General features: G+C 36.5%; 1 protein-coding gene across 3 annotated transcripts in view; it reads left to right on the top strand.

Moving 5' to 3' along the window:
• Nucleotides 1-25,713, top strand: part of ITGBL1 (integrin subunit beta like 1) — a 264,136-nt gene that overhangs the window by 214,756 nt on the left and 23,667 nt on the right. For all 3 annotated transcript variants that reach the window (XR_001883239.1, XM_017861608.1, XM_017861619.1), the window contains one exon: nt 19,592-19,708. Coding sequence is in view for 2 of the 3 variants with exons in the window: in XM_017861608.1 (XP_017717097.1) it covers nt 19,592-19,708 (117 nt within the window). In the remaining variant the exon portion in view is untranslated. The remainder of the gene's footprint in view (nt 1-19,591; nt 19,709-25,713) is intronic.

Below are 25,713 nucleotides of genomic sequence, written 5' to 3'. Positions count from 1 at the left end.
AAGTTAGAATTGTTTACAATTCTTTCTAAAATTGAACACTAATACACTGATACAAAACCAGAATCTAGTCCTCTGTGTTTAAAGCAACACAGTTTTCTTGGATTATTGATCTGCTCTCAGTGAAATTTGCAGAAAGTTTTTATCTTTAATTGTAAATTTTTTTTGTTTTAATTTTCATTCATTTTCTGAACTGCATGTTTTGCCCATTTCTATTTATTTTTCCCAATTCCAGGTTAAAATTGCTACGTTCTTCTTTTAAAATACCAATTTAATTTCACAAAATGGAGTTTCCTCTTGAAGCTTTTCAGATTCATGTCTCAGAAGTTCAACTTTTTGCTGTATCTCACTGCACATAATTTGCAGATCACACATCATTGCCTCTAGCTCTTCCTCCTTCTCTTCCTGCCGAGGTACATCTTTTCATAGTGTTAAAGTTGTGACTCTCTCCATTAACTTTTTAGTCAGCTCCTACTGCCTTTTTTTCCCCCTCCAGTTCTTACTCTGCCTCTGTGGTCTGATACTGGAAAATGTCTTGAAGGCCCAAAGAGCAATGTCTTCCTCTGGGATAACTTGATTCTGTTCTCTTGGCTTTTCTTGATGTGTCTGAATTGTTCCATGTAACGAGGCAGTTGTGCCTCATTACATGGTACTAGTTTTCTTGTTTACTTCTATGATATCAACTGCACTCATAACCTCGGGCAGTCAATTCCAGTGTCTTCGAGAATTCTGGTATCTTTTCATTGGGCTCAACTTCCAGGTTATTTAAATGGACTTCCATAAGGAGACACAATCACACTGCAGGAAGTTTGTGTTTGTGTGTTTTTAAACCTTTTGGTGATGGGCCTAAGAAACAAATATTCTGTGTTTTATCAAGATAATTCCCTGTGCTTTATGTTGTCTTACTAGGTTTTTCATTAGTGAGGAAAACTGAGCTTTGAAAGAGGTAAAGTTTTCTTACATCCTTGTAATTTTCTGTATTTATTTTTGACATTTTTTGTCACTCTAGTTAAGTGAATAACTATTATTTCATGATGACATGTGATTCTGTTTTAATTAAATGTTTTAAACCTTTTGATATCTTTGGCAAGCTTCCCCAGTATCAAAGTTCTAAATTAAGTCTTTTTGACTTCAAATTAACTTTGGGAATTTCTAGTCAGGAAATTCTGAAGGATGTGTCTCTCATCTTATGAAGGAGTTATTAAACGAATTTGGCTTATTTAATATGTTGGGTTGTCTGGGAAGCATTGTCAAATAATAGAGTGATGCTAAATCTTTTTCAAGTTATATTTATATGAATATGTTATTGATGTGAATGTTCTAAAGATTATGTAAAATTTATAGAAGTCTGATGGCTCTGGTTGGATGCTGTCAACCATCATTCTGGTTGTTATCTTAAAATGTTATATGTGATAGAAATAACTGAATTTCTTCGTCAATTGTGTCATTATCATAATGAACTCTACAGAGTTCAAATTCATCAGATTTTTAAACCATAGTTATTCTAAATCTTTGTCATCTACTTACATTTTTGTTTCTTCTCTAACCACATCTGCATTCAGATGCCTAGAAAAGACTCTAGTAACTACTCTTGCTTACAGGTTTCTAATAACCCTAAACTCGGTAGGCCAACCAAAAATTTCTAGAACTCTGATAAAGAAACTGATACATTCATGAAACTGCTAATCAAAATCAAGCAGAACAAAAATTAATTACATGAAGTGAGATAACTAATGAAGATGATGTCTTATGACTTTTATTTGAAACATTGTTGGTTCTTAAATGTTTCAGTTGCAGATTTAAGAAAACTTTCTCTCTTAAGCTAACCATAGTTTACGGCTATTTGGTAAAGTATACCTTTGTAAACGAAAGTGGAAAATTTACTTTTATCCCTATTTGATCCCATCAAAATTCAGAACTGCATGAGTATTCTTATATTTTTTAATGGCAGTATATTTGCATAAATTCAGTAAGAATCTGCTCTCTTTATAACAGCATAGAACTGGAAATATTGCCTATATTACAAAGGTTTTGACTGAGATGTGATATTTAAGTTGTTTATAGGTACTACAGACAAAACCTGAAGACTGCCTTGGTTTGGCTTTTTAGTCTCAAGAGATATTTAAGGGTCCAATCAGAGATTACTGTGTGTTTAATCACTCTTCTTGCTGCATTTATGTAAATAATTCAGCCACATTTGACAAAAGTAAACTTATTTTACAAACAAATTAGTCTTATTATCTTTAGTAAAGATTGGGATGACTGTAGAGAGAAAAATTATGTTTCTAAAGAAAAACTCTAATATACTTGCTAGATGGTGGCCCTGTGCATTGTTTTTTCTTTTTTATTATCTATCTATAGCCCAGACTGGATCTTGAATTCTTCTGATACAGGAGTTAAGAAGAAATTACTTAGGCAGACAGTGAGAATATGGGAGTCCTCAGTAAAGTTTTCCTTTTAATGAAAAGTAGCCCCCAAATCATTTTCTTTTTTCTTTTTTCTTTTTTTTTTGAGATGGAGTCTCGCTCTGTCGCCCAGGCTGGAGTGCAGTGGCCGGATCTCAGCTCACTGCAAGCTCCGCCTCATGGGCTCCCGCCATTCTCCTGCCTCAGCCTCCCGAGTAGCTGGGACTACAGGCGCCCGCCACCTCGCCCGGCTAGTTTTTTGTATTTTTTAGTAGAGACGGGGTTTCACCGTGTTAGCCCGGATGGTCTCGATTTCCTGACCTCGTGATCCGCCCCTCTCGGCCTCCCAAAGTGCTGGGATTACAGGCTTGAGCCACCGCGCCCGGCCCATTTTCTTTTCTTACAAAAAGCAGCCTGTTGCCGGCAGTTGTGCCAATAGAAAGAAACTACCTGGGAATAGGTTTGTTCAAAATGGCGGCTCCATCCTCTCTTTGCCAGCCACGAGTACAGTAAGGAGCAGACAAGATGGTGCTGGCCAAGTGGAAATCCCATTTGCCTAATAAGATTAGGGTGGGGTAACCAGCCTTACCACACACAATGTAAATGTCACACCTGATCCAATCAATCTGTGGGTCCTACATAAATCAGACATCGCCTTCTCAAGCTTGCCTGTAGAATCCAGCGCACTCTGCAAGGTCTTTCCTTTTCAGACACCTCTCTCTGGCAAGAGAGAGACAGCTGCTCTCCTCTCTCCTTTGTTCTGCTTATTAAACTTGTATTTGCAGCAAGAGTGAAAAGCGAAAAGCTCTGCCTCGTTTATTCATATTTTAGATATTGTTTTCTCCTTGGCATTTCAACCTCTTGCCCCAAATAGTTTCAGAATTGACAAATGCATCAAAGAGATTATTTGGATAGAAGGTAGAAGTCACTTTCCAATGGTCCTCTTTTCTCTAGTATCTTGGCCATTTAAATCCTGGTTGCCTTTGGGTTTACTTAATACTGTTTATTGGATTTTCCTAATCTAAAATTATTTGTTACAATAGAGACAAAAATTCCAATAGGGCGTCAAGGTGCAAAAGGAGTCTGTTGAAGAATAATGTCAGTATAAGATATTCTTATAAGATATTATTTAAATTACCATTAAATTAAAGAAGCGTGGTAGCATTACTGACCGGGCACATTGACTCACACCTGTAATCCCAGCAGTTTGGGAGGCTGAGGTGGGTGGATCAGTTGAGGCCAGGAGTTGGAGACCAGCCAACTCCAGTTGAAACTACATCTCTACTAAAAATATAAAAATTAGCTCAATGTGGTGGCACATGCCTGTAATCCTAGCTACTCGGGATGCTGAGGCACTAGAATTGCTTGAACCTGGGAGGTGGAGGTTGCAGTGAGCCGAGATCACACTGCTGCACTCAAGCCTGGGTGACAGAGTGAGACTCTGTCTCTAAATAAATAAATATATAAATAAATAATTAGCACTACTTAATAGAGAAAGCGTGAGTTATCTGAAAATATTGTTGGCAGAGGGGAAAAAAGAAGAAAGCAGAAATTCATTGTAGAATGAGAAACCTATTAGGTGTGAAAAAACCATATACCACTTTCATATACAAAAATATAAAATATAATATGTGTAGGTCTATTTGCAGAAGGCTTTTACTCTTTAGGTTATATAGTCCTTGAATTTTTAAAGCTGTTCAGGCACTGTACCACAACCTCATATCACAGTGGTACCCAGAAGATCCAAATAGTAGTACTTGTGAAAATAGATTTCTATTTCAACTTTTTTAAAGGCAGTTATGTAGATACTCTTAATTTTGAATTTTTGGAAATAGGGAGGATCATTATTTCCTAAAATTATAGCGCTTTTAAGTGGTAGATAGGGAATTCTCTCCTAGATCTCTCATACTCCAGAGCACAAACGATCAGCCTTTATGAAATGTGAACTTCCTGGCTTCACTTCCATCCGCGAGGAGAAATGTATTCCCCCTCATGCTAATCCATTCCATTCGGGACTACTCTGATGGGTAGAATCCTATTTATTATAGTATGTTAAACTCTGTTTCTCTGTAACTCTTACTTATTAATCCTACCTATGATGAATGTGCTGTAAAATGGCAAAGTTAAAGCAAATTTACTATATCCTTAAACTTTAAGCTTATTATGTTTCTGGCATTTGGGGCTATACAGTTCCCAGGCTCTGCATATGTTTGACACGGCTTCATAGATAAAAACGGCTTACATCCTGAATATGATTCTAAAAACTGTTTTCCAAAATTGGATATAAAATGTGTGAGTAGGTGTATACATGATTATTGATACGACCTTATTTTTGAGAATACCGTTTGACTACATAAATTATGTATAGAGTTTTACTTACGTATTTTTAAATTATAAACTATTTTTTATTTTGAAATAATTTCAAACTTAGAAAGAAGACTTAAGAATAGTACAAAGCTTTTTTGCATAAACTATTTGAGGATAAGTTGCTCACATGAATTTGCATCATCCCAAATTCACATGTACATATACACGTACATTCTCACATATGTGTAAACTCATGTGTATGCAATATTGTTTCTAATGTCTGCGACTTGGGGAAGTATATTTTGGTAGAGTCAAAAACAAAGACTAATAAAAGATAAGCTAGAAGAAACTGTTGTTTTATGGTGAATTTTTCTTAATTTTAAAAGATTCGCCTATTTGTGAGGGAAAGTATATTATGTATTTTTCTATTGATTTCATTGTTCAATTTGTAAAATATATTTGCTAATTATCCCAGATTTGGGAAGAAAACAGTTTAATTAGCACTGCTGAAATCTGAAAGTGTGTATTAAGGAAGTGATAGATTCACTGACACTTTTTTTTTTTTTGAGTTGCAGTCTCATTCTGTTGCTCAGGCTGGAATACAGTGACATGATCTTGGCTCACTGCAACCTCCGCCTCCTGGGTTCAGGCAATCCTCCTGCCTCAGTCTCCTCAGTAGCTGGGACTACAGGTGCTCACCACCATGTCCAGCTAATTTTGTGTATTTTTAGTAGAGACTGGGTTTCACCATGTTGGCCAGGCTAGTCTCAAACTCCCGACCTTAGGTGATCCACCCACCTCAGCATCCCAAAGTGCTGGGATTACAGGCATGAGCCACTGTGCCCAGCCCACTTTTTAATGTTTTAAAGTGTCAGTACCAAGAAGTTCAGAGTGACTAGGGCCTGATTCTACCTTACTCCTCCTTTCTCTTTTCCCCAAATAAACTCATCTTCAAGAAACAGTTCCTCTTTTTTTTTTTTTTTTTTTTTTTTTTTTTTTTTTGAGTCAGAGTCTCACTGTTGCCCAGGCTGGAGTGCAGTGGTGTGATCTGCAACCTCCGACTGCCAGGTTCAAGTGGTTCTCCTGCCTCAGCCTCCTGAGTAGCTGGGATTACAGGCACGTGCCACCACGCCCAGCTAATTTTTTGTATTTTTAGTAGACATGGGATTTCACCATATTGACCAGGATGGTCTCCATGTCCTGACCTCGTGATCCAACTGCCTCAGACTCCCAAAGTGCTAGGATTACAGGCATGAGCCACCGCACCTGGCCGAGAAACACTTTCTATAGAAACATTTATCTGATTATATCAACAACAACGCTATCTTTCACTGGTGAATGGCATTGATTGCCTGTGTGTATCCTTCAGCATTTATCTCATAAAGTAATTTTATGGTGAATTACAGTTGAGTGTGTTTATTTACAATCTGGAATGAAATCATTAAAGTCAATGTCAAAGATCAGCCAGTATTTCATAGGACTTACGTATTCAGAAATCCATAACTGTGTTTCAGAAGCAGGGCACTGCCTGATGACCAATCAATGGATTTTGCCAGCTAGAAAAAAAGGAGATTTTTTTTCCTCTAATTTACATGGGCTGCTTCATGGTGGACTACACTGGTCAAGAACTTCAGCTCTACATATCCTAGCTCAGTCATTCACTGCCTTTTTAAACTTGGACCTGTCGCTCAGTTTCAAAGTTACTTTTGTATGTGAGTATAATATTACTGCCTAATTTATAGCCTTTTTGTTAGAAAAAAGTGAATCTTGAATAGTTTTTGGTGTTGTTGTAGAAGCCACCTTAAGGCTCAAATAACGAGATAATCTGTTAGAGTACTAAAGACCTCCTCTGTGATATTTTGCTCCATAGTTTAGAAAACCTTTAGAGATGAATGTGGCCTGGTACTTCTCTTTCCATTTTCAATTTTAGACACTCTAAGACAGAGAAGAGAAAATTATATTAGTCCAGCATTTGCTTAAATGTCTTAGTTCCTCACATAGTCCATGATTAATTACTTTAATCCTTGTATACTAAGAAAACACAAATAGAAGAATCGACATTTATCTGTATTTTAAAGTCGTGAGCAACTTTTTTCTTGGCTAACGCTTGATCTGTAATGTCAACGTGGCTTGCATTATATGAAGTTTTACTGCCTGTTTTGAAATGGAAGGTGAAGGTGCCTCTTCACTTTCAAGTGTCTGAAGGAAGATTACTTTATTCTCACAAAAATATTTGTACTTAGCTGAAATGGCACAGAATATTATAGTTCTCAAGTGTTTAATTCCTTCTCATAGAAATTGCAAGGGAACTTAGGATGCATTTGGCAGGCGCTTTTTCTAGTGCAATCAGGTTGCTATGGCAAACCTATTATTTTAGGCAAAGAAGGACTATGTTAGTAAAGTGCTCATCTATTTTCTGTTTTATGTGAGCCTCTAATTACTCCCCAACTATTGAGCATGTACTGCAAGTGTGGTTTTTATCATTTTAAAAGTGAAAAAAAAAAAAAAAAAAAAAAAGGTCATGGAGAGTGTGCCTGCTGTTACCACCACAGCAGGTGCATTTGATGATACAGTGGTCTCCTGAAATCATCTCATTCTGGATCGGGGAATACACTTATTTTTTGTTTTCATAGAAAAGTACAATGAAAAAGGAAGTGAACAAATTGTATGTGAGTAATTGAACTCCAAGCCTCCCAGCTGTGTTTTATTTATCAAAATATAATGATAATAATATCTAATATTTGTTGAACATTTACTATGTGCCAAGCCCTGTACTGTGTAGTTTGTACACGTCACAACATTTAGCCCTTACAATCATCCTGTGCTATGGGTATTATTTTTACTCCCATTATGCAGCCACAATGAATGAGGTTTAACTTGTTCTTCCAGGGAATCACATTTAGTTGTGTATTTGCCAAGATTAAAATCCAGACCTATTAAAAGTTAGAGCCCACGATTTTAATTGTATGTGTGCCACAAAATGTATTTCCCTTTTAGACACTTAAACAAACACGTTAAGACTCAACCCCACATTATCTTTGCCAGAAACTTTCTCTAACCCTGCCAGCCCTGCGTGCGTGTGCATTTTATCGTCATTTCCCCTGCTAGTAAAAGTGTTTAAACATCTTTCTTTTGTATCTCAATATCTAGCATGATACTTACCCTGTAGTTGATAGTCAAAATGTGTCTGGGGAATGATCAAAGTAATGCAGACATTTAAGATTGTGAGCCCTGCTGAACCTATTCTTGAGCAAGAACATGTGTATTCTGTATGTGGGGTAGTTAGAAGGAAGTTAGTATTCTTCAGCTGAACACTTTAAATGTGACCGTATAGGGATGAAATGTGTGTGTGTGTATGTGTGTGCATGTGCCTGTGTGTGTGTGTATGTCACATATTCAGTCATAGTTTCTGGAGATGATTACAATTTTTAACACTAGAAGTTCAAGTCCAGGCATCTACCCTGTGGCTTCTGACTTTGCAGATTTTCACCCTTTCACAAATGTGCAAAAATGTTACTAGTGGTCATGCAGAAGAGATGTAATTGGTCCTGAATAAAGAATGACTTTCCTGAATTAGTTATCTGAGGACTCTCTTGATTGTTAATCCATGAGGTTAGTGGGCAGCTGTGTCTGTCTTGTTTGTCTGCTTATCTCCCGATCTAAGATCTAGAAACTTAGTCCCTACTGGTTTGAAGCCTGTGTCCTGTGGAAATGAGACCTTAAAAGGAGAAAATCAAAGAAAGTGAGGGAAGGAGATGTCAAAGTCTAAGGCTTGAGATATTGGTTGTGGTTGAGATTATGAAAAAAGGGGAATTCGAGAAGAAAAGAAAAACCTGGAAGAAAGAGGGAAGGAGTGAAGGTGGTGTGTGTGTGTGTGTGTGTGTGTGTGTGTGTGTGTGTGTTGGGAGAGAATACTCAGACGGGAAAGGGAGGGTGTAGAGAATCAAGAAGAGGCAGAGAGGATAAGAAAAGAGGAAGAGGAATATAGCTTGAAAAACAAATGTCAAACTTCACAGTTTCACAATCTTTGCCTTATACCAGTTTTAGAAAATAACCTCTACCAGAAATTGACACCTTTCCATAAGGCAATGCTTCCAGATGTGAATCATCCAAGAATTTTTAACTATTAAAAAATAAGACAGATAATAGTTAAATAAATGATTGTGGAAAAACAGATGACCTTTCCGTTTCTTCTTTTACCCTCTGACCTTGAGGGATGACCTAAACATCTTTGGTTCACTCTATAATTTTGAGCAAATCATGTATTACCTCATTCTCAGAGCTTCGTTTTCCACATCTGTAAATTGTGGGGCTAGTTGGGCTTGATCACCCTTCATTACTCTTCTATGTCTAACAATCTTCAATTTTATGAAATAATTAAATGATTATTTCTACTGTAACTGCACTCCAGCAATTAATCAGGATGTAAACCAATGAAATTACTACAGTTTTAATCTTTCTATTTGTAATAATGCAAATGAGGCAATCTGCATTTTATAAAGGTCACAAGCTACTCTTTTTCATTTTATCTTATACTTTAGTTATACTGACTTACCCCATAAGCAGAAGAAAAGTTCGACTTTGTCTTTCTAGTATTAAAATAATGGTATTTTGTTTATATAAATCTTGCAGTATCCTATGGATAACATTCCAAAAAGTCTGTGAATGAGAATTTCTTCCAGGCTATATCAAGTAAAATTTAGTAACAAAGATTTCAGAAGTTTCAAATATTTCAGTGAACATGGTAACTTTCCAAAAAAAGTGTAATTGTTTCAAGTTAGCAGTTAATTTCCGTGGTGGTTACTAAAAGATAAAAGTAATTTCCTGTTCACAATGATCAATGCATATTACTTCTATTGTGAAGAACCCATTTTTGTCCTTGGTTCATTTTTCTTTTGCTAATTTATTATTAGTTATTTTTACTTTAGATCATACATGTAGTAATGTTTTCTTAGTGTGTATATTATTTGTACAAATATTTTGTCCTTGTTTATTGTTTATATTTTAGTCTAGCTTAGGTTATTTGTTGCTCTATAGAAATTGAATATTGAATATTTTATGGTCAAATTTATTAATGTTGTCCTTTATATTTCTAATTTGGTGTCATATTTAGAATAGTTTTTCTCACCCAACTGTTATGAAAACTCTCACCTATATTCTTGTCTAGTTTTATGACTTAAACTTTTAAATTTGAATGTTGAAACCCCTGGAAATGTATTTAGTTGTAAGGAGTTAAGTGAAGGGGATGAATATTTTGAAACATGACTCACCAATTTTATCAAACTTATTTTTTGAATAATCCATTATGCCCAGAAAAGTATATAACATAAATTTATAGCATTATGAATCATTATAAAGTAATCACATGCCCAGGTTCAGAAATAGAAGAATGCCAGAATTCCAAAAGCTCCATTCTCACTTCTCTGGAATCAGCATACTCTCGGCCTAAAAAGATAACCTTTATGCTCATGTTCATAGTAATCACCTCCATAACTTTCTTTAAAGTTTTCCACCTAGGTATATACTCCCAGACAGTATGATAGTTAGATTTGACTTTTTTGGACTTCATCAAACAGCATGCATTGTTTTATGACTGAGTTATCGCACTCTACATTATATTCTTAAGATTCAGGCACTACGTTGCATGTATTTGCGATTCTTTCTTTTAATTGCTGTAGTGTTTCATTTAAGAATATAGCTGATATGCAGGTATTCCACAATTGATGAACACTTCGGGCATTTCTCCTTTGAAGTTGCTAAGCATAATGTTGCTATGATTATTCTGGAACATACCCTGTTTCACATGTGTATGCTTTTCTCTAGGGAACTTAACCAAGAATTAAATTGCTGATTCTTAGATTATGCATGCCAACTTCACTAGATAATGCCAAACAATCCTCCAAATATTCTACCAATTTATATTCTCACGCTCTGCAAAAGACTTGTCTGGTATTTCCAAACCATTGCCAATGCTTATTAGGGTCAGTTTTTAAATGTTTGCTACTCTAATTGGTTTGTGACGGAATCTTTTTATGGTTTAGTTTGTATTTCCCATATGAATAAGAGGAGGAGTATATTTTTATATATTTACTGGCCATACAATCCCATTTTCTGAAGTGCCGTTTCAGATCTCCTGCCCATGTCTTTAGTGGATTGTATGTATTTGTTGTTGTTGTTGTTGTTGTTGTTATTAGAATTCTTTAAATAGTTTGGATATGAGACAGTTGTCAGATATGTGTGTCACTGATATCATCTCTCATTCTGTGGCTCACCTTTTCACTCTCTTATTTTCTAATGTACTAAAGCTCCTCATTATAATTCAAATGGTTAATATTTTCTTTTTTAGTTATTTACTCCAGCACCTTTTATGTGAAAGGTCATCTTTCTTTTATTGCTTTTCAGTGTCACCTTGTTCTAATCCGGTATTCATAGATGCAAGGGGCTGTTTCTGGATTCTCTATTCTATTCTACTTGGTCTCCACCTCCACCAAAATCCAACTTTTAAAATTACTCTGCCTTTAAAATAAGCCTTGATATCTATTTCAAAAGGTATTTCTACCTTCTTCTTGTTCATAAGTATTTTGGTTATTGGTGCTTTCCATTTCTGTATAAATGTTATAATTGGCTTTTAAGCTTTAAAAAATCCTGGTAAGATTTTGGTTGTAATTACACTGAAGCTATAGATCAGTTAGGGGACATTTGGTATTTTAACAATATTGAATAATAAACGTATAGTATTTCTTCACACTTAAATCTCAAAGTTTTCATTTGTCTAATGCTGTAGATACATACGTGATTTATTTTTGTGTATGTTTGCTATAGGGCAACTAATATACTCTCTTAATAATCCATATTATTTGTTAGTAGTTTTTGCATTGTCTGCATGCATAGTTTTGGTTAAGTAATTTTGTTTCCTTCTTTCAATTCTTTATGTCATCTTTTATCCTTACCATATTCTACCAACAAAGGCACCTAGTGCAATATTGAATAGAATTAAAAGAGAAATTTATCTTTCTCTTATTCCTAATCCAAATATAAGATTTTAAAATGTTTACCATCAGCACCAACCAATTATTATTAAGTGTGTGCATTTTCTTTAACATTTTTTCTCTTTTCCTCTTTCTTCCTTTTTCACTAGTAAAACACTTTACTATAGTTAGAGGACATTTTATTTAGTTTAATAATGTAAAATTGATGATGTCTGGCTATTTTGACTTATAAAAATAGTCATTGTACATTGTTCAACTTACCTGTTATGACATTTCTCCACCTATCTTCCATAGATGCACACAGACTCTATTTTTTAAAGTATTCCTGAATATTACAATACTTGTTATTTCAGACAAATTTGAGAATCGTTTCGTCAATTTGAAAATATTCAGTGAGTTTGATTGGTACAATATTGATTTATTAATTCAGGAAAAAATCAGACAGTTTTCTTACTCAATAAGAAAGTATGTCCTTTTTAAAATTATAAGTCTTCTGCTATGACCCTCACTATGACTTTATAGTGCAGTGTTTTATAAGTTCATTTATTTTACATTGCTGATATTTTTGTACATGAAACAATTTTCCGTTATATTAAGTTGGGTTAGTGTTGACACATAAAAATTTTATCATTTCTGTATGTTAATTTTGTCACAAGACACCTTGCCAAAATGTTTTATTACTTTAAATGTATTCATAATTTTTAAAATCTTAGGCATAAAGACAGACCATCTGCTAATAATGATCTTGGCTCTTTATTATATTATTTGTCTAATTTTTATTAAATTGCACTTAAACGATAGCAATGGTTATTATAAGCATCTTCCATCTCTAACTTAGATCATTCCCTGTTAAACATAATGTTGGATAGCTTTTGAAAGGATTATTATATATACCTATTGGCATTATTATTTAAGCAATTTTATAGAATAGTGTCTTCTCAGGGGATGGCTCTAGGCCTGTGATATACTTGACAGTGTTCGTCATGTAAGACAGTTGTTTAATCCATGGGATAGCAGGAAATTTTGGAAAATATAGAGGAAAGAAGTTTTAGGGCTGAGCCATGGGGCAATCCAAGATTTAGATATTTGTATAAAGATGAGAATCCAGTAATATAGCCTAAGAAGAATTCATAATCTAATAATAGGTAATAGAAGAAAGTGTTTCCCAAAAGGGCAAGGTCAACTCTCAAAAGCTTCTGAGAGGTTATATAGATGGTACAGAGAACTGGCCACTGGGTTGGAGTCATTGGAGACGTTGCTGAAGAAGTACTTGTCACGTAGCGGTATCTTGAGATAATTGGATTGGGGTGAGATGAGACTGGAGTTAAGAGAATAACAGCAAGCTTCTTTTCGAGAAGTTTGCTTTAAATTGTGCTTTGCTGCTATGCTTTTGCAACACAAGGTGCTTTCTATCTTTTATTCATCTATGTTTTGTACAGTTCCTATGTTACTCCTCCCAGCAACCACCACCACCATGGTGTTCCCTATTAGAATGAAGCAGTTCTAGCTAAGCCTTTGAAGTTTAATCTCTCATATATGCCACCCATATAAAGAGAAAAAATAATGTGATATATTTTTCATGGATTATGCCGAGATAATTTTGAAGGCAGCTCATTGTTAGTCAGAGGGGGTGCTGTGGTCTATAGGTGAGGTCTGGAAGAACTTCAGATAAATATTCAAGTGCTGACGGATTTATAAACCCAGAGCAGAGTTTTTACTTCCAGAATTATTTTTTCATATAATATATTCAATCTAATAGCATTAAAATGCTATTCAAGATTACACATAGCATTCTAAAATTTTAAGCTTCCAGTTTAATGAATACTTTAAAGATTTTGAGATACCTATATAGAATAGATTGGGTTTAAGGTAAGAATGAGATAATGTGGATTATGTTGAGATAATTTTTGAAGGCAGTTCATTGCTAGTGGGAGAGGGTGCTGTGGTCTATAGGTAAAGTCTGGAAGGGCCTCAGACAAATATTCAAGTGGCAACTATTTTATAAACCAAGAGCAGAGTTTAATTTCCAGAATTAGTTTTATGTATAATATATTCAATACAAAATGCTATTGAAGAATACATATAACATTCTAAAATGTTAAGCTTCCTCTTTAATGAATACTTTAAATATTTTGAGATAGTTATATAGAAGATTGGGCTTAAGGTTAGAATGAGAGATGGTCCTAGTAAATTTTAGCTGTCTATATATTCTATAAAGCAATTGTTAAATATATTGTGATCTTTTAGTTTTATACTAGTAGCATTTTTTTTTATTATGAAGTGAGTAATGCTGGTCAAAAATATTTAGGATTTAATTTTGGTGATATAATCAATCATTCCTCCACAGTTTTTGGCAGTCAATATGCAGTAAAATGAGATAAATGCTATAGAATAGCAGACTTTAGAGATATATATATATCTTTTATTTAACAGTGCACTCCCATATCTAATCATGCATTTCATACAAAGCAGATTCTTAAATATTTGTTGAATTTTATATAAAATATTTTGGAGTAAGTGATCAAGGTTTTCCCATTTTAATCTAGTTCTTATGAAAAAAATATATTCTAAGGTGAAAATAGACACTTTATCTGAATCTTATATCTTAGTGATTGTGGGAAAATATAAATTTAAAGAGATTTAAATTAAGAGTTTTATTAAAATGATTACCTGCACATAGAGCTATAAATTGTGCTTATATCTTGACTTATAATTTGTCTGTATTTTACACAAGTTTAGAATCTGAACTTGTTTGAATTTTAAGTAAAATCTGTTTTGATCGGAACTTCTAAAATCTGCCTTAGTTCATTATTTTCTTTGATAGCTTATAATGACCTTTAAAATATAATTCATACAAATTGCATTTCTTTATGAAATGATATCATTGGAATGATTTTGTATGTGCCTAAAGATTATCTGCTTTATTAAAACTTAATAAGAGGAGGCAGATTCAATGTAGAGTAAATTTCAGATAAGTTTGGTTGGATGATATTGATGATATTGGCTGAATTGATTTCTTCTCACACAGTTATTTCTATGCTCCTTTCTGTCTGTTACTGAATTGTCTTCTTGCAAATTACTTGCTTTATTTTTATATCTTTTGGTATCTCTTTTTTTACATTTTCTTTTAAATATGTTGTATAAAATAGCACAGTGCTGGAAAGGCAGATTTCCATTATCCTTCTTTCTCATATATGAGAATATTAATTTGATATTGATTTCAGAAGCCACAGTCATATCTCCATAGCAGTAAAACAATCACTGAAATAATAATAATATCATTTAGTAAACAAAAGAAAAAGATTATACTCAATTTCTTGTCTGAAATCAAGTCAATTAACATATATGTCAGCGTCCTTCTATTACGTTAAGGGAGAACTTAGTTGTCTGCTAACAAGTTACAAATCTTACTGTTAGTCTGGACCATAGTGATTTTATCACTTACGACTGGGTTGAGGCACTTGCTTATCTTGTTTAAACTTTGCATTCAGTGTTCTACTAGGGGTATAGACAAAGGGCTGTGGGATCAGAGAGGTGACAGTTCTTCCAGGTAACCAAACAGGGATGGCAAGGAAGGTTTCAGAGAGGAGATTAGATTTGGACTTGCTATGGGACACTGAGTAGGTCTTTACAGAGAAAATGGTGGTGAGCACCAAGAGGGAAGAAATAGGGAACATAAAATCTCTGAACATGAGTGTGCAATAATTCCTGGATATGTGCTTGAAAAGGTAAGTTGGACCTTATGTGGAAAACTCTGTTGAAGAATCTAGTCTTTGCTTAGAAGGTTACATGGGGCCATCAGAGGGATTTATGCAAGGGAATTACATAATCATATGTATGTTTTATGAAAGTGGATTATGTGAAATTTCACAAAAGACCCAAGAAGAAGAGTAGGTTTGTGAATACAGATGATGAGTTTGTCATGGAACATATTTAATTAATCTAACCATGGAAAACACAAATGAAGGTATTCAGGCAATTGGAAATGAATATCTATTCTGGGAGAGATATACTATTTCAAATTCAAGTTCTACCATTAATGCTCATGTATTGTGTGAATATTTCTATAGTATTTATATATGATTATTGTTTAATGCACGTGTTCAATAAATATTGATTCAAAACATTATGATGGGTGGGCATAGGGGCTCACACCTGTGATCCCAGCACTTTGGGAGGCCAAGGCAGGTGGATTGCTTGAGGCCAGGAGTTCGAAACTAGCTTGATCAACATGGTGTAACCCTGTCTCCACTAAAAATAGAAAAAAAAAAAAAAATCAGCTGGGCGTGGTGGTGCATGCTTGCAATCTGAGCTACTCTAGAGAATGAGCAAGAGAATTGCTTGAATCCAGGAGACGGAGGTTGTAGTGACCCAAGAGTGCAACACTGCACTCGCCACACTCCAGCATGGGTGGCAGAGTGAGACTCTGCCAAAAAAAAAAAAAAAAAATGAGGACACGTAAGAAGCATAGTTAATTTTATTGAATTTGTGAAGGTGTGTGAGTCAGAGGGTGTCAGTGTCACAGATTTGTTGAAGTTTTCCTTGGACCTTGAAGAATGATTGGAAATATACCTGATAAGTATATGATAATGACTGAAACAAAATTGGTAGTGACTTGTGGTAGTGGCTAAATAGAAGCTGTGAACTGAGGCAGCAAAATAATAAACTTTCAAAAATTAGCCGGGCACGGTGGCGTGTGCCTGTAGTCTCAGCTGCTCAGGAGTTTGAGGCAGGAGAATCGCTTGAACCCAGGAGGCGGTGAGCTGAGATCATGCCACTGCACTCCAACCTGGGTGACAGAGCAAGACTCTGTCTCTAAAAAAAAAAACAAAAAATATGGGGGTGGTGGAAAATTTTCCTCTTTTTTTTTTTTTTTTTTTTGAGGCGGAGTCTTGCTCTGTCGCCCGGACTGGAGTGCAGTGGCCAGATCTCAGCTCACTGCAAGCTCCGCCTCCCGGGTTTTACGCCATTCTCCTGCCTCAGCCTCCCAAGTAGCTGGGACTACAGGCCTCTCTGTCTGCAATAAATTAGCCTTTCCTAATGCATTATATTTTAATTTTTAAATTTTAAAAAAATTTTGTGGATATATAGTAGGTGTATATATTTGTGGGAGACATTAAATGTTTTAATATAGGATGCAATGTGAAATAAGTACACCGTGGAGAATGGGTTATTCATCCTCTCAAGCATTTATCCTTTTGAGTTACAAATAATTCAGTTATACTTTATAAGTTGTTTTAAAATATACAATTGTTATTACTGACTGTAGTCACCCTATTGTGCTACCAAACAGTACGTCTTATTCTATTTTTTGTGCCCATCCTAATGCATCATTTTTGATTTTTGTCAGAAGCCACTGCATCTTATAAACTATATTAGGATTGCATGCGAAAAGTTAATTCATCTCATAGTTGCCTTAATATTAGTCATTTTAAAATTCCAATAGATACATGGTGGAAAAAGAATTGGACATTGGTTAATATATTCTCTGACATTTAAAAAAGATAGTGGATTGTAATTTATCAGGAAAGAAAATGTGCTGATGCAGAATATTAACACTTTATTGTATAACTTTACACAAAAATAGAGGACAGAAATTATCCACAGTGAAAACAATGGAATGTTGAAATCTGAACACATATGCCAGCGTTTAGTTCATCTTTTCTGAAGAGGCACAGAAGCCAATAAAGCATATTCAGGAAAATTGCTATATGCCTTAAAATTTGGTGAATAAATTTGTCACCATAAATATGTATGCCCTGAAACATAGAAACTGATTCTGTCTATGTAACTGGAATGCATTGCCGCTCAGGAATAATACAACTGATGATCATGGCTTCCCACATCTGTCTGTGAAAGAACAGTTCACCATATCCAGACCGCACTGCTGATGGTACTACAGTTTGCTTCTCTCTCCCCACAGCCTGCATTATTGGAATCATTTGCACATCCACCCATGAAAAAGATTAGAGCATTTATGCACATCGGAAGGTGACTGGAGTTCAGAAAATCTGAGTTCTAAAACCAACACTACTAATAGATAGAGAGTTGGCCTTGGGAAAATCATTTAGCCCCATCATGCTTGAGTTTCCTCATCTATTAAATAAATTAAAGGAAGTCATGGATCCTTCTGAAATTTTACCTAAAAAGTGTGTATTGGTATATCTTTCCAGGGATAGATCTGTGTTCTGCCATTTATGGTGCTTGATTGCAAACAAAGAAACCAACTGCATTAAAAGGGATAAAAAATATTTTATTAGAAGGCTTTAGGCTCAGAATGCAACTTTGAACAATTAGTTCCTGCAGCAACCTGGGGAAGAAAGGCACTGCCAAGAACCAGTTCCTGCTGCCATCACTTCTGAATGTCAGCCACTGCATGCTGAGCTTCATGGCTCCCAGACATTGCTATGCTGTTGCACTTCCCATGTTGCCCACAGACGCTGTGCCTTTGCTTTCACCCTCAAGAATCAAAGCCCTGACTAAGGGTGTCTGATGTGTCCCTGTTCTGGCTGCCAGGGTATAGGAAGAGGGAGTATCGTTGAAGGAGGGAACCAGTTCCCTGCCTCCTGCTGAACTTGGCTTTACCTCCAAGTAGAGATTAGTCGAAGGTCAGCCAGCACAACACTGTATTGCCATGTCTTTCACCAGATTCTCAAAGGGATCGTGACCCCATCATGTCAGCTAGAAAATATTATGAATCATTACATTAGATTATCTTTAATTACAGCTCTGAAATTATATGATCCTAGATACTAATTTTTCTTTCCCCCATCATCCACAACTCAGAATTTCTTTAACAAGATACAAGTTCAGCAACAGAGTGACTAACAACATTGCAAGGTCAGCCCTGAAGCATCTTGTGATTATTTCAGTGGGTGTGTAATTATGATGGTTGGGCTAATGACAGAGAGTAACAGATGTCTCAGAGCACTGTCACCCAAGTGAATTTCTGGCAAACCAGTAGTGATTCCTCAAACAAAAGAAATTTATTTTCTCATATAGCCTTCTGGTGCTGCATTAGGTGTGCATCAAGATGCAATATGGTTTAATGGTTAGTTGCACAAACTTTGAGGTTAATGAGAATGGATGTAAATTTTGAATCTATTTCTTCCTAGCTGGTTCACCATTGGAAAGTTACTTGGCCTCTATACGTCTTGGTTTCCTGTTGAGTAAAATGGTTCTAGTCAACATGTGGTACTGGAAAATGAAATGATGTCATGCGGGGAATTATAGTGTTTTACACATAGTTACCATTCCATAAATCAAGATGAAACTCAGCATAATGGGACTAGTTAAGGCGTTCCCAAACTATGAACCAAATTCATTGCAAAAATATTTATAATTTTAAATTTTAAGATGAGGATAATAAAGATATTTAGATTATGTGCTTTGACATATGTTCTATGCTAAAATAAGTTCTAAGAACTATAAAACTGATGACAAATAATCACTAAAACAGCACATTGAAACACACGTGTGAATACATTTTTTCTCATGGAGTAGATAGATCCAAGATTAAAACCTTTTAAAATGACCACATTATGCTAAATTATGTCAGTATATATAATGTATTTTGTTATGTTCAAGGAATCATCAAGCTAAGTTGTATATGAAATAGCCAGAGAGTTTTATAATGGATTTATGCAAAAATGAATGAAACAAAAATTACAGAATAACAAATGTGAATGACTTCTGAGACAGCGACTGCTACTTACACTCCAGACCACCACGGAATTTCTTTTTGAAGTTGGAAATGTGTATTTGTGTAACTATTCTCAGGCACAGACTAGAACTGTTCTAGAAAATTTGGGTTTAATAGTGTGCTTGCCTCCTTGAAAGCCTTAGTGATTCTGGGTCTCTCCTCATAAGTGTGCACTTTCTTTATACTTCCAGGTAAATGTGAATGTGGCAAATGCACCTGCTACCCTCCAGGAGATCGCCGGGTGTATGGCAAGACCTGTGAGTGTGATGATCGCCGCTGTGAAGACCTCGATGGTGTGGTCTGTGGAGGTAGTAACCTTTCTTACAGCTGTATACTACCTGCATGCTTTACCTGCCTTTCTTATTCTACTGACTCTTGCTTTTTGCTCAAGCCTGTAATCCCAGCACTTTGGGAGGGAGGGACGGGCGGATCACGAGGTCAGGAGATCGAAGACCATCCCTGGCTAACCGGTGAAACCCATCTCTACTAAAAACTAACAAAAAACTAGCCGGGCGAGGGTGGCGGCCGCCTGTTAGGTCCCAGGGCTACCCGGGAGGCTGAAGACAGGAGAAATTGGCGTGAACCCGGGAGGCGGAGCTTGCAGTGAGCGAAGGATCCGGCCCACCAGCGCTCCAGCTGGTGGACAGGAAGCGGAGACTCCGTCTCAAAAAAAAAAAAAAAAAAAAAAAAAAAAAAAAAAAAAAAAATTAAGATAAACAGAAAGCAATATACCATTGAACCTAAAAGCAATATACAGTTAGGTTTGTAATGACCTTTATTTCCCCGAACTCTTGATTTAGCAGGTATGTGAAAGTACGCAGTACACTATCAATAAAAGATCATTGCATCTAAGTACTAGGATACTTTATGACAGTAAAAGGTTTTGGGGCAGGTCAGCATTTTAACATGATTTTCATTACTTTATTTATAAACACTGGTAGGAGAAAGTATAATATCACCCACAAACTTGAAAAAATGGAGTAAGATTACACTTAAAAATTACAAGCGGTATATGCTCAGATTCCATGATGCCTCTCATACCCAAACAAGAGCTCACTGGCATTAATAAACCGTCTAGAGAATGAGTGAGGCAGATAGAGGGTAGTGAGCAAAGGTAACCCGCAAAACTGAGAGTTCCGGGAGTAGAGTGCTGATCTGAGCACCTCCATGGCTAGGAATGTGGGTCAGCATTATTCTTGTACTGCATTCTTGAAAACATTCATATCGCTGAGGTTGGTGCATGTGAATTACAGATATTTCCACGTTTCCAGTAACAATGAAGTGAGGTGGACATGGAATCACATTACAAGAAAATAATTATATCCCTTTAAGATAATTATTTTGAGGCAGTGGGCACTATTATTGGGGGAAACAAACAGAATGTGTGTCTTTTCTAACTTTTATTTTAAGTTCAGGGATACATATGTAGGCTTGTTACATAGGTCCTATTGGAGGGTGGAGGGTGGGATGAGGGAGAGGATCAGGTAAAATAACTAATGGGTAGTAGAATGTGTGTCTTACTGGAAGGCTGAGTCACCATCCATCCATCATATCTATCTATCATCTATCTATCTATCTATCTATCTATCTATCTATCTATCTATTATCTGTCTATATCAATCATCTATATGCCTGTTCTCTCTCTAACCAACGATAAGACATTTGAAAGCTGACAAAAATACTTTCTTCTTTCCTTTCTCTGTGAGTTGAGGGGAAAAGCCCTTTTAACCTGTTTATGCCTGAGGTTAGAATTATTTGAATTTTTGCAGTCAGACCTTGGTGATGACCTTGAGCAGTAGGATATAAATAACTCCCACATGCTTAGCTTTCCAATAATGGAATACTGGGCATAAATTCATAAAATATCTGTTGTGCTGGGCGGTTTATCTTATGCCATTGTCGTGGCAGCCACTCTAAGAGATTGTTTCTACTATTTTTTCTTTCATAAATGAAAAATTGAGTGAGGTTGGAGACGTTAACATCCCATAACTAAAATGTGGCAGGCCCAGAATTTCAGCTCTGATGTTTAGTTCATGGATTGTTCCTTATGTCACAGTTTTCCCTAGAGTGACACCAAAGTGTTTTCACAATATGTCAATATTATTCTTAGGTTAAATCCTCTATTCGCTGGTATTAGTTACAAGAAATACCTATGTAGGTTTTACCCTCTTTGTTGGTTAAGGACATGACATATATTAACTCATTTAATTCTCATAGCAATATGTATGTATGTATATATACGTATACATTTATGAAAAGCTTGCTTGACCCCTCGAAAGTGCCATCTACATGTCTCTGCTCTTATTACCATTGTTCTTTTCTTTTCTTTTATTTCTTTTTTTTCTTTTGAGACAGAGTCTCATTCTGTCACCCAGGCTGGAGTGCAGTGGTGGAAGCATAGCTCACTGAAAGCTCAAACTCCTAGGCTCAAGCAATCCTCTGGCCGTAACCTACTGAGTATATGGGACTACAGGCATGTACCACCACAGCTGGCTATTTATTTTTTGTAGAGATGGGGGAGATTTTACTAAGTGGCCCAGGCTGGTCTTGAACTCCTGGGCTCAAGGGATTCTCTTGCCTTGGCCTCCCAAAGAGCTGGAATTCCAGGTGTGAGTCACCGAGCCCGGCCAGGAATGGCTTGTGAATGTTTTTGCTGCCTATTTGTTGCTTTGGAGTAATCTCAGTATCTTTCATCTTTAGGTCAATGGCTCTCCAAATCATTTGTCAGTAATCAGTCATTTTGGGCTTTAGATTCTTTTCAATTTCTAATAAGGTATTTTCATATGGATCCTCCAAATTATGCATGGTTTAAACTGGAGTAATTATTTATTTCTTCATTAACTAAACAAATATTCACTGAGCATCTACTGTTTGCCAGCACTAGAGATTCAGTGGTGAACACAGAGCATTTGCTCTCCTGGAGCTTATGGTTGAGTGTGAAGGGAGGACATTGAGAAAGGAAGGAAAAGGAGCTGAGTGATCTGAAAAGAGACTTGATTCAATGGGAATATACATAAGAGGGGGATTTAACATAGGCTGAAGACTAAGAAAGGCTTCTCTAATGCCTTCATATCTGGATAACAACTATGTAATGCAGACTATGTGCTTTACAAGTATTAACTACACCTCACAACAATACTTGATAGTAATAGGATACATGGAAGTTGGCCAGGTAAGGGAAGTGGGGTGCAGTCAGAGAGCAGCTTGTGCTCAGCTGTGTGGGAGAAAAGAGTGTGTGATGTGTGCCAGGAACATTTGAGGACTAGAGAAAAACCCTGTGTGGTTGCAGATTAGAAAACCAAAGGGAAAAGAGTGTGATGTGTTTTGTAAACATGTTGATAACTTGGGGCTTTACTCCAAAGGTGACAGGAAACCAAAGGAAGGGCTTAAACAGAGCTTAAATGTGATCACAGTATTATAAAAAGCACTTCTGGTTGTCAGGTGGAGTATGGATTGCTCCAAGGACTATGTGTGTTTGTGGGTTGGTAGGTAAATCTGGATGTTAGGAGATGAGCCCTGGTGAGAGACGAAGGTGCCTTAACTGGATGGAAGACAGTAAAGGTGGAGGATCTTGAATGTGTTGGAGAACATGTTAGAAGCAGTGTGGCCAAGAGGCTAACAAAAGCCTTCACCCTGCTGCAAGAGACTCCAGCACTCTGTTAAACTCCTAACTCTGGTTCCCTGGCAACAGATGAAGATGGTACATTTCAGTGTTACCAAGCAACATTGTTCATGGTCATGATGACTTATGATTGATAAGTTGCAACTACCTTGGAAGAGATGATGAATTGAACTATAAGCAGCTGATGGGAACATCATGCTTTTGGATTTCATAAGTGTCATAACTCTGCCAACAGTCTTGGCCCTTGTGGGTTCCCTGAAAGCTATGCTTACGGAATCATCGGGAAAGATTTTGGCTCCTGTTGGGCGTGTGACTTCTTCTAAGCCAGAAAAGCCTCAACATCTGTGCAGTGTGGATCTCATCTCTGTGCATATGGGCTGTGTTATCCCAAGAAAAAATAATCCCCAATTATATGAGTTCATCCTCATGAACTCCTGCAAGGACTCCCATGGGTATATCGTGTTGCCTGACAGTGCCCTGCTGGTAAGATGTGGCTCCTGTCCCACAGCCTTCAAAGGAGACTGGTGGCAAGTGTCAGCCAGAGAGCTTAGTTGAAACTTGGAGCTCCCTCCCCAGAGTACAAGCAGTATTTAAGGAAATTCATGATTGCACCATATGAGGGGCAGGGTAGCATCAAGGGTGATGCTAGGTTTCTGGTTTGAGCAATTGAATGGTGGAGGAGACTATGCTTGTCTTGACCAGTTGTCTCCATTTCTTGAAAAATTGGTTTCACAGAGAGCAACAGAACTGGAGAAACTTGGATATGTTGCTCCCTTTGGAACATATCCCTTGGATATATTTGTTTCCTCTCCCTGACATTCTAGTCCTTATTGTCACTTCTCCTTGTGAATAACTTCTCATCGTCCTTCCATTCTTCCATGATTTTTCCAAATTATCTCCTTTAGGAAATCTCTCTGAAATGATATCCTACTTCTTCTATACTGCACCACCTGCATTGTAGTGTGATGTGGTTGTGTTGAGAGTGTCCCTGTGTCCCTTTTCTTTAAGTCCACAATTCTCATGGATATAATCAATCTCTCTCTCATTCTCATATTGTCAAAGCTAGGATAAAGGTTAATGCTCAGTGTTTTTATTTGGATAAACAATCAAGTAAAGGATTCACAATAAGTTAAGGAGAATGAGAAAGGAAGAATTATTCCAGCTTTGGATACAAGATTCTTCACGTTGAGGTGAGGATGTGATTCGAACCTTGAACAGCTAGTATTTAGATGTGCAGAAATAGGATGTGAAGAACATTTTAGGCCTGGAAAAGCTGAGCAAAAGCACAAAGGTGAAAAGATATTTATTAGATATTGAAGGAATGTATCTATTTCATTTTTTTTACGTCAAGAGCTCTCTCTCAGCTGCTTCTATACCCATCATTAGAAGGGATTTTTTTCAGAAATTACTTACTCATGTGTCATTTATAATACATATTTTGTCACCTTCATTTATTATTTATTATACTTGGCTCATCTTTAGATATCAGGTCTTTAAAGGTATTGTTAAATTAATGTTTTTGCTTTCAAAATTAAAAAAATAAGTAGAGAAAATGGAAACAACAAAATAAAATCACCCATTAATTGATGATCCTAGAATAATAAATGATGACACTATGTTGTGTTTCTTCCTAGGTTTTATTTCTGAGGAGTAAATTTATTTTCAAAATATAAATTCATAAATCTTCTTTGGGGCCAGGCATGGTGACTCACGCCTGTAATCCCAGCACTTTGGGAGTCTGAGGCAGATGGATCACAAGGTCAGGAGATCGAGAACATCCTGGCTAACACGGTGAAACCCCGTCCCTACTAAAATACAAAAACTAGCCGGGAGAGGGGGCAGCACCTGTAGTCCCAGCTACTAGGGAGGCTGAGACAGGAGAATGGCGTGAACCCAGGAGGAGGAGCTTGCAATGAGCCGAGATCGTGCCACTGCACTCGAGCCTGGGTGACAGAGCGAGACTCCATCTCAAAAAAATAAGAAACAAACAAAAAATAAATCTTCTTTGGGTATTTTGATATTTTGTCTAGATAAAGTCCACATTGTATGTATCCCCAGTTGCTTGAGTGTACATGGTGTACACTTTGTTTCATTTTTTCATGTAAGATTTAAGTGAGAAGAAGTAACCATTTTCTTTGGAATTAAGTGAGACAGTGCCATACAGCAAAATGAATGGGAACCCTGTATTCAGACAGACCAGGATTTTAATTCTTGCTCTATTTCCTGCTTATTGTAATAACTTGAACAGGTTGTCCTCTCTGCTTTGGTTCACCTATGTATTTATTTGGCCTCTCTACCTTGGTTTACTCCTGTACACAACAAGGATAATAATCCATTTGGCTTTATGATAAGAATGAGACATAAAGAAGGAAATGTGCCCGGTACTATGTGGCAGTGGATTTTTGATGAATGCCCTGTATCTGTGATGAAAATCAAAGATTGTAGTGGCCATCTGCATTGCAGAACAAACGAATACATCTGTCTCAGGTATCTGGAAGCACTAGCTGCAGAGTGTTTTGGAAGGAAGTTGGACTCACACACATCAGCTGCTCTGTACCTCAGGGAGGAAATCGCAGCTGGTTTTTCCAAAGCAATGAGTACCCCCCATCATCTCGCCAGTGGAGAAGAAATCTTACCAATATGAGAGTGTGAAACACACAGACACCATCCCTCTGTCGTGGCTTCAGAGGG

Source organism: Rhinopithecus bieti, unplaced genomic scaffold (assembly GCF_001698545.2).
Source record: "Rhinopithecus bieti isolate Rb0 unplaced genomic scaffold, ASM169854v2 scaffold_2254, whole genome shotgun sequence".
NCBI lineage: Eukaryota > Metazoa > Chordata > Mammalia > Primates > Cercopithecidae > Rhinopithecus > Rhinopithecus bieti.
The sequence above is the reverse complement of the archived record's forward strand: the minus strand, read 5'-3'. Positions and strand labels throughout refer to the sequence as shown.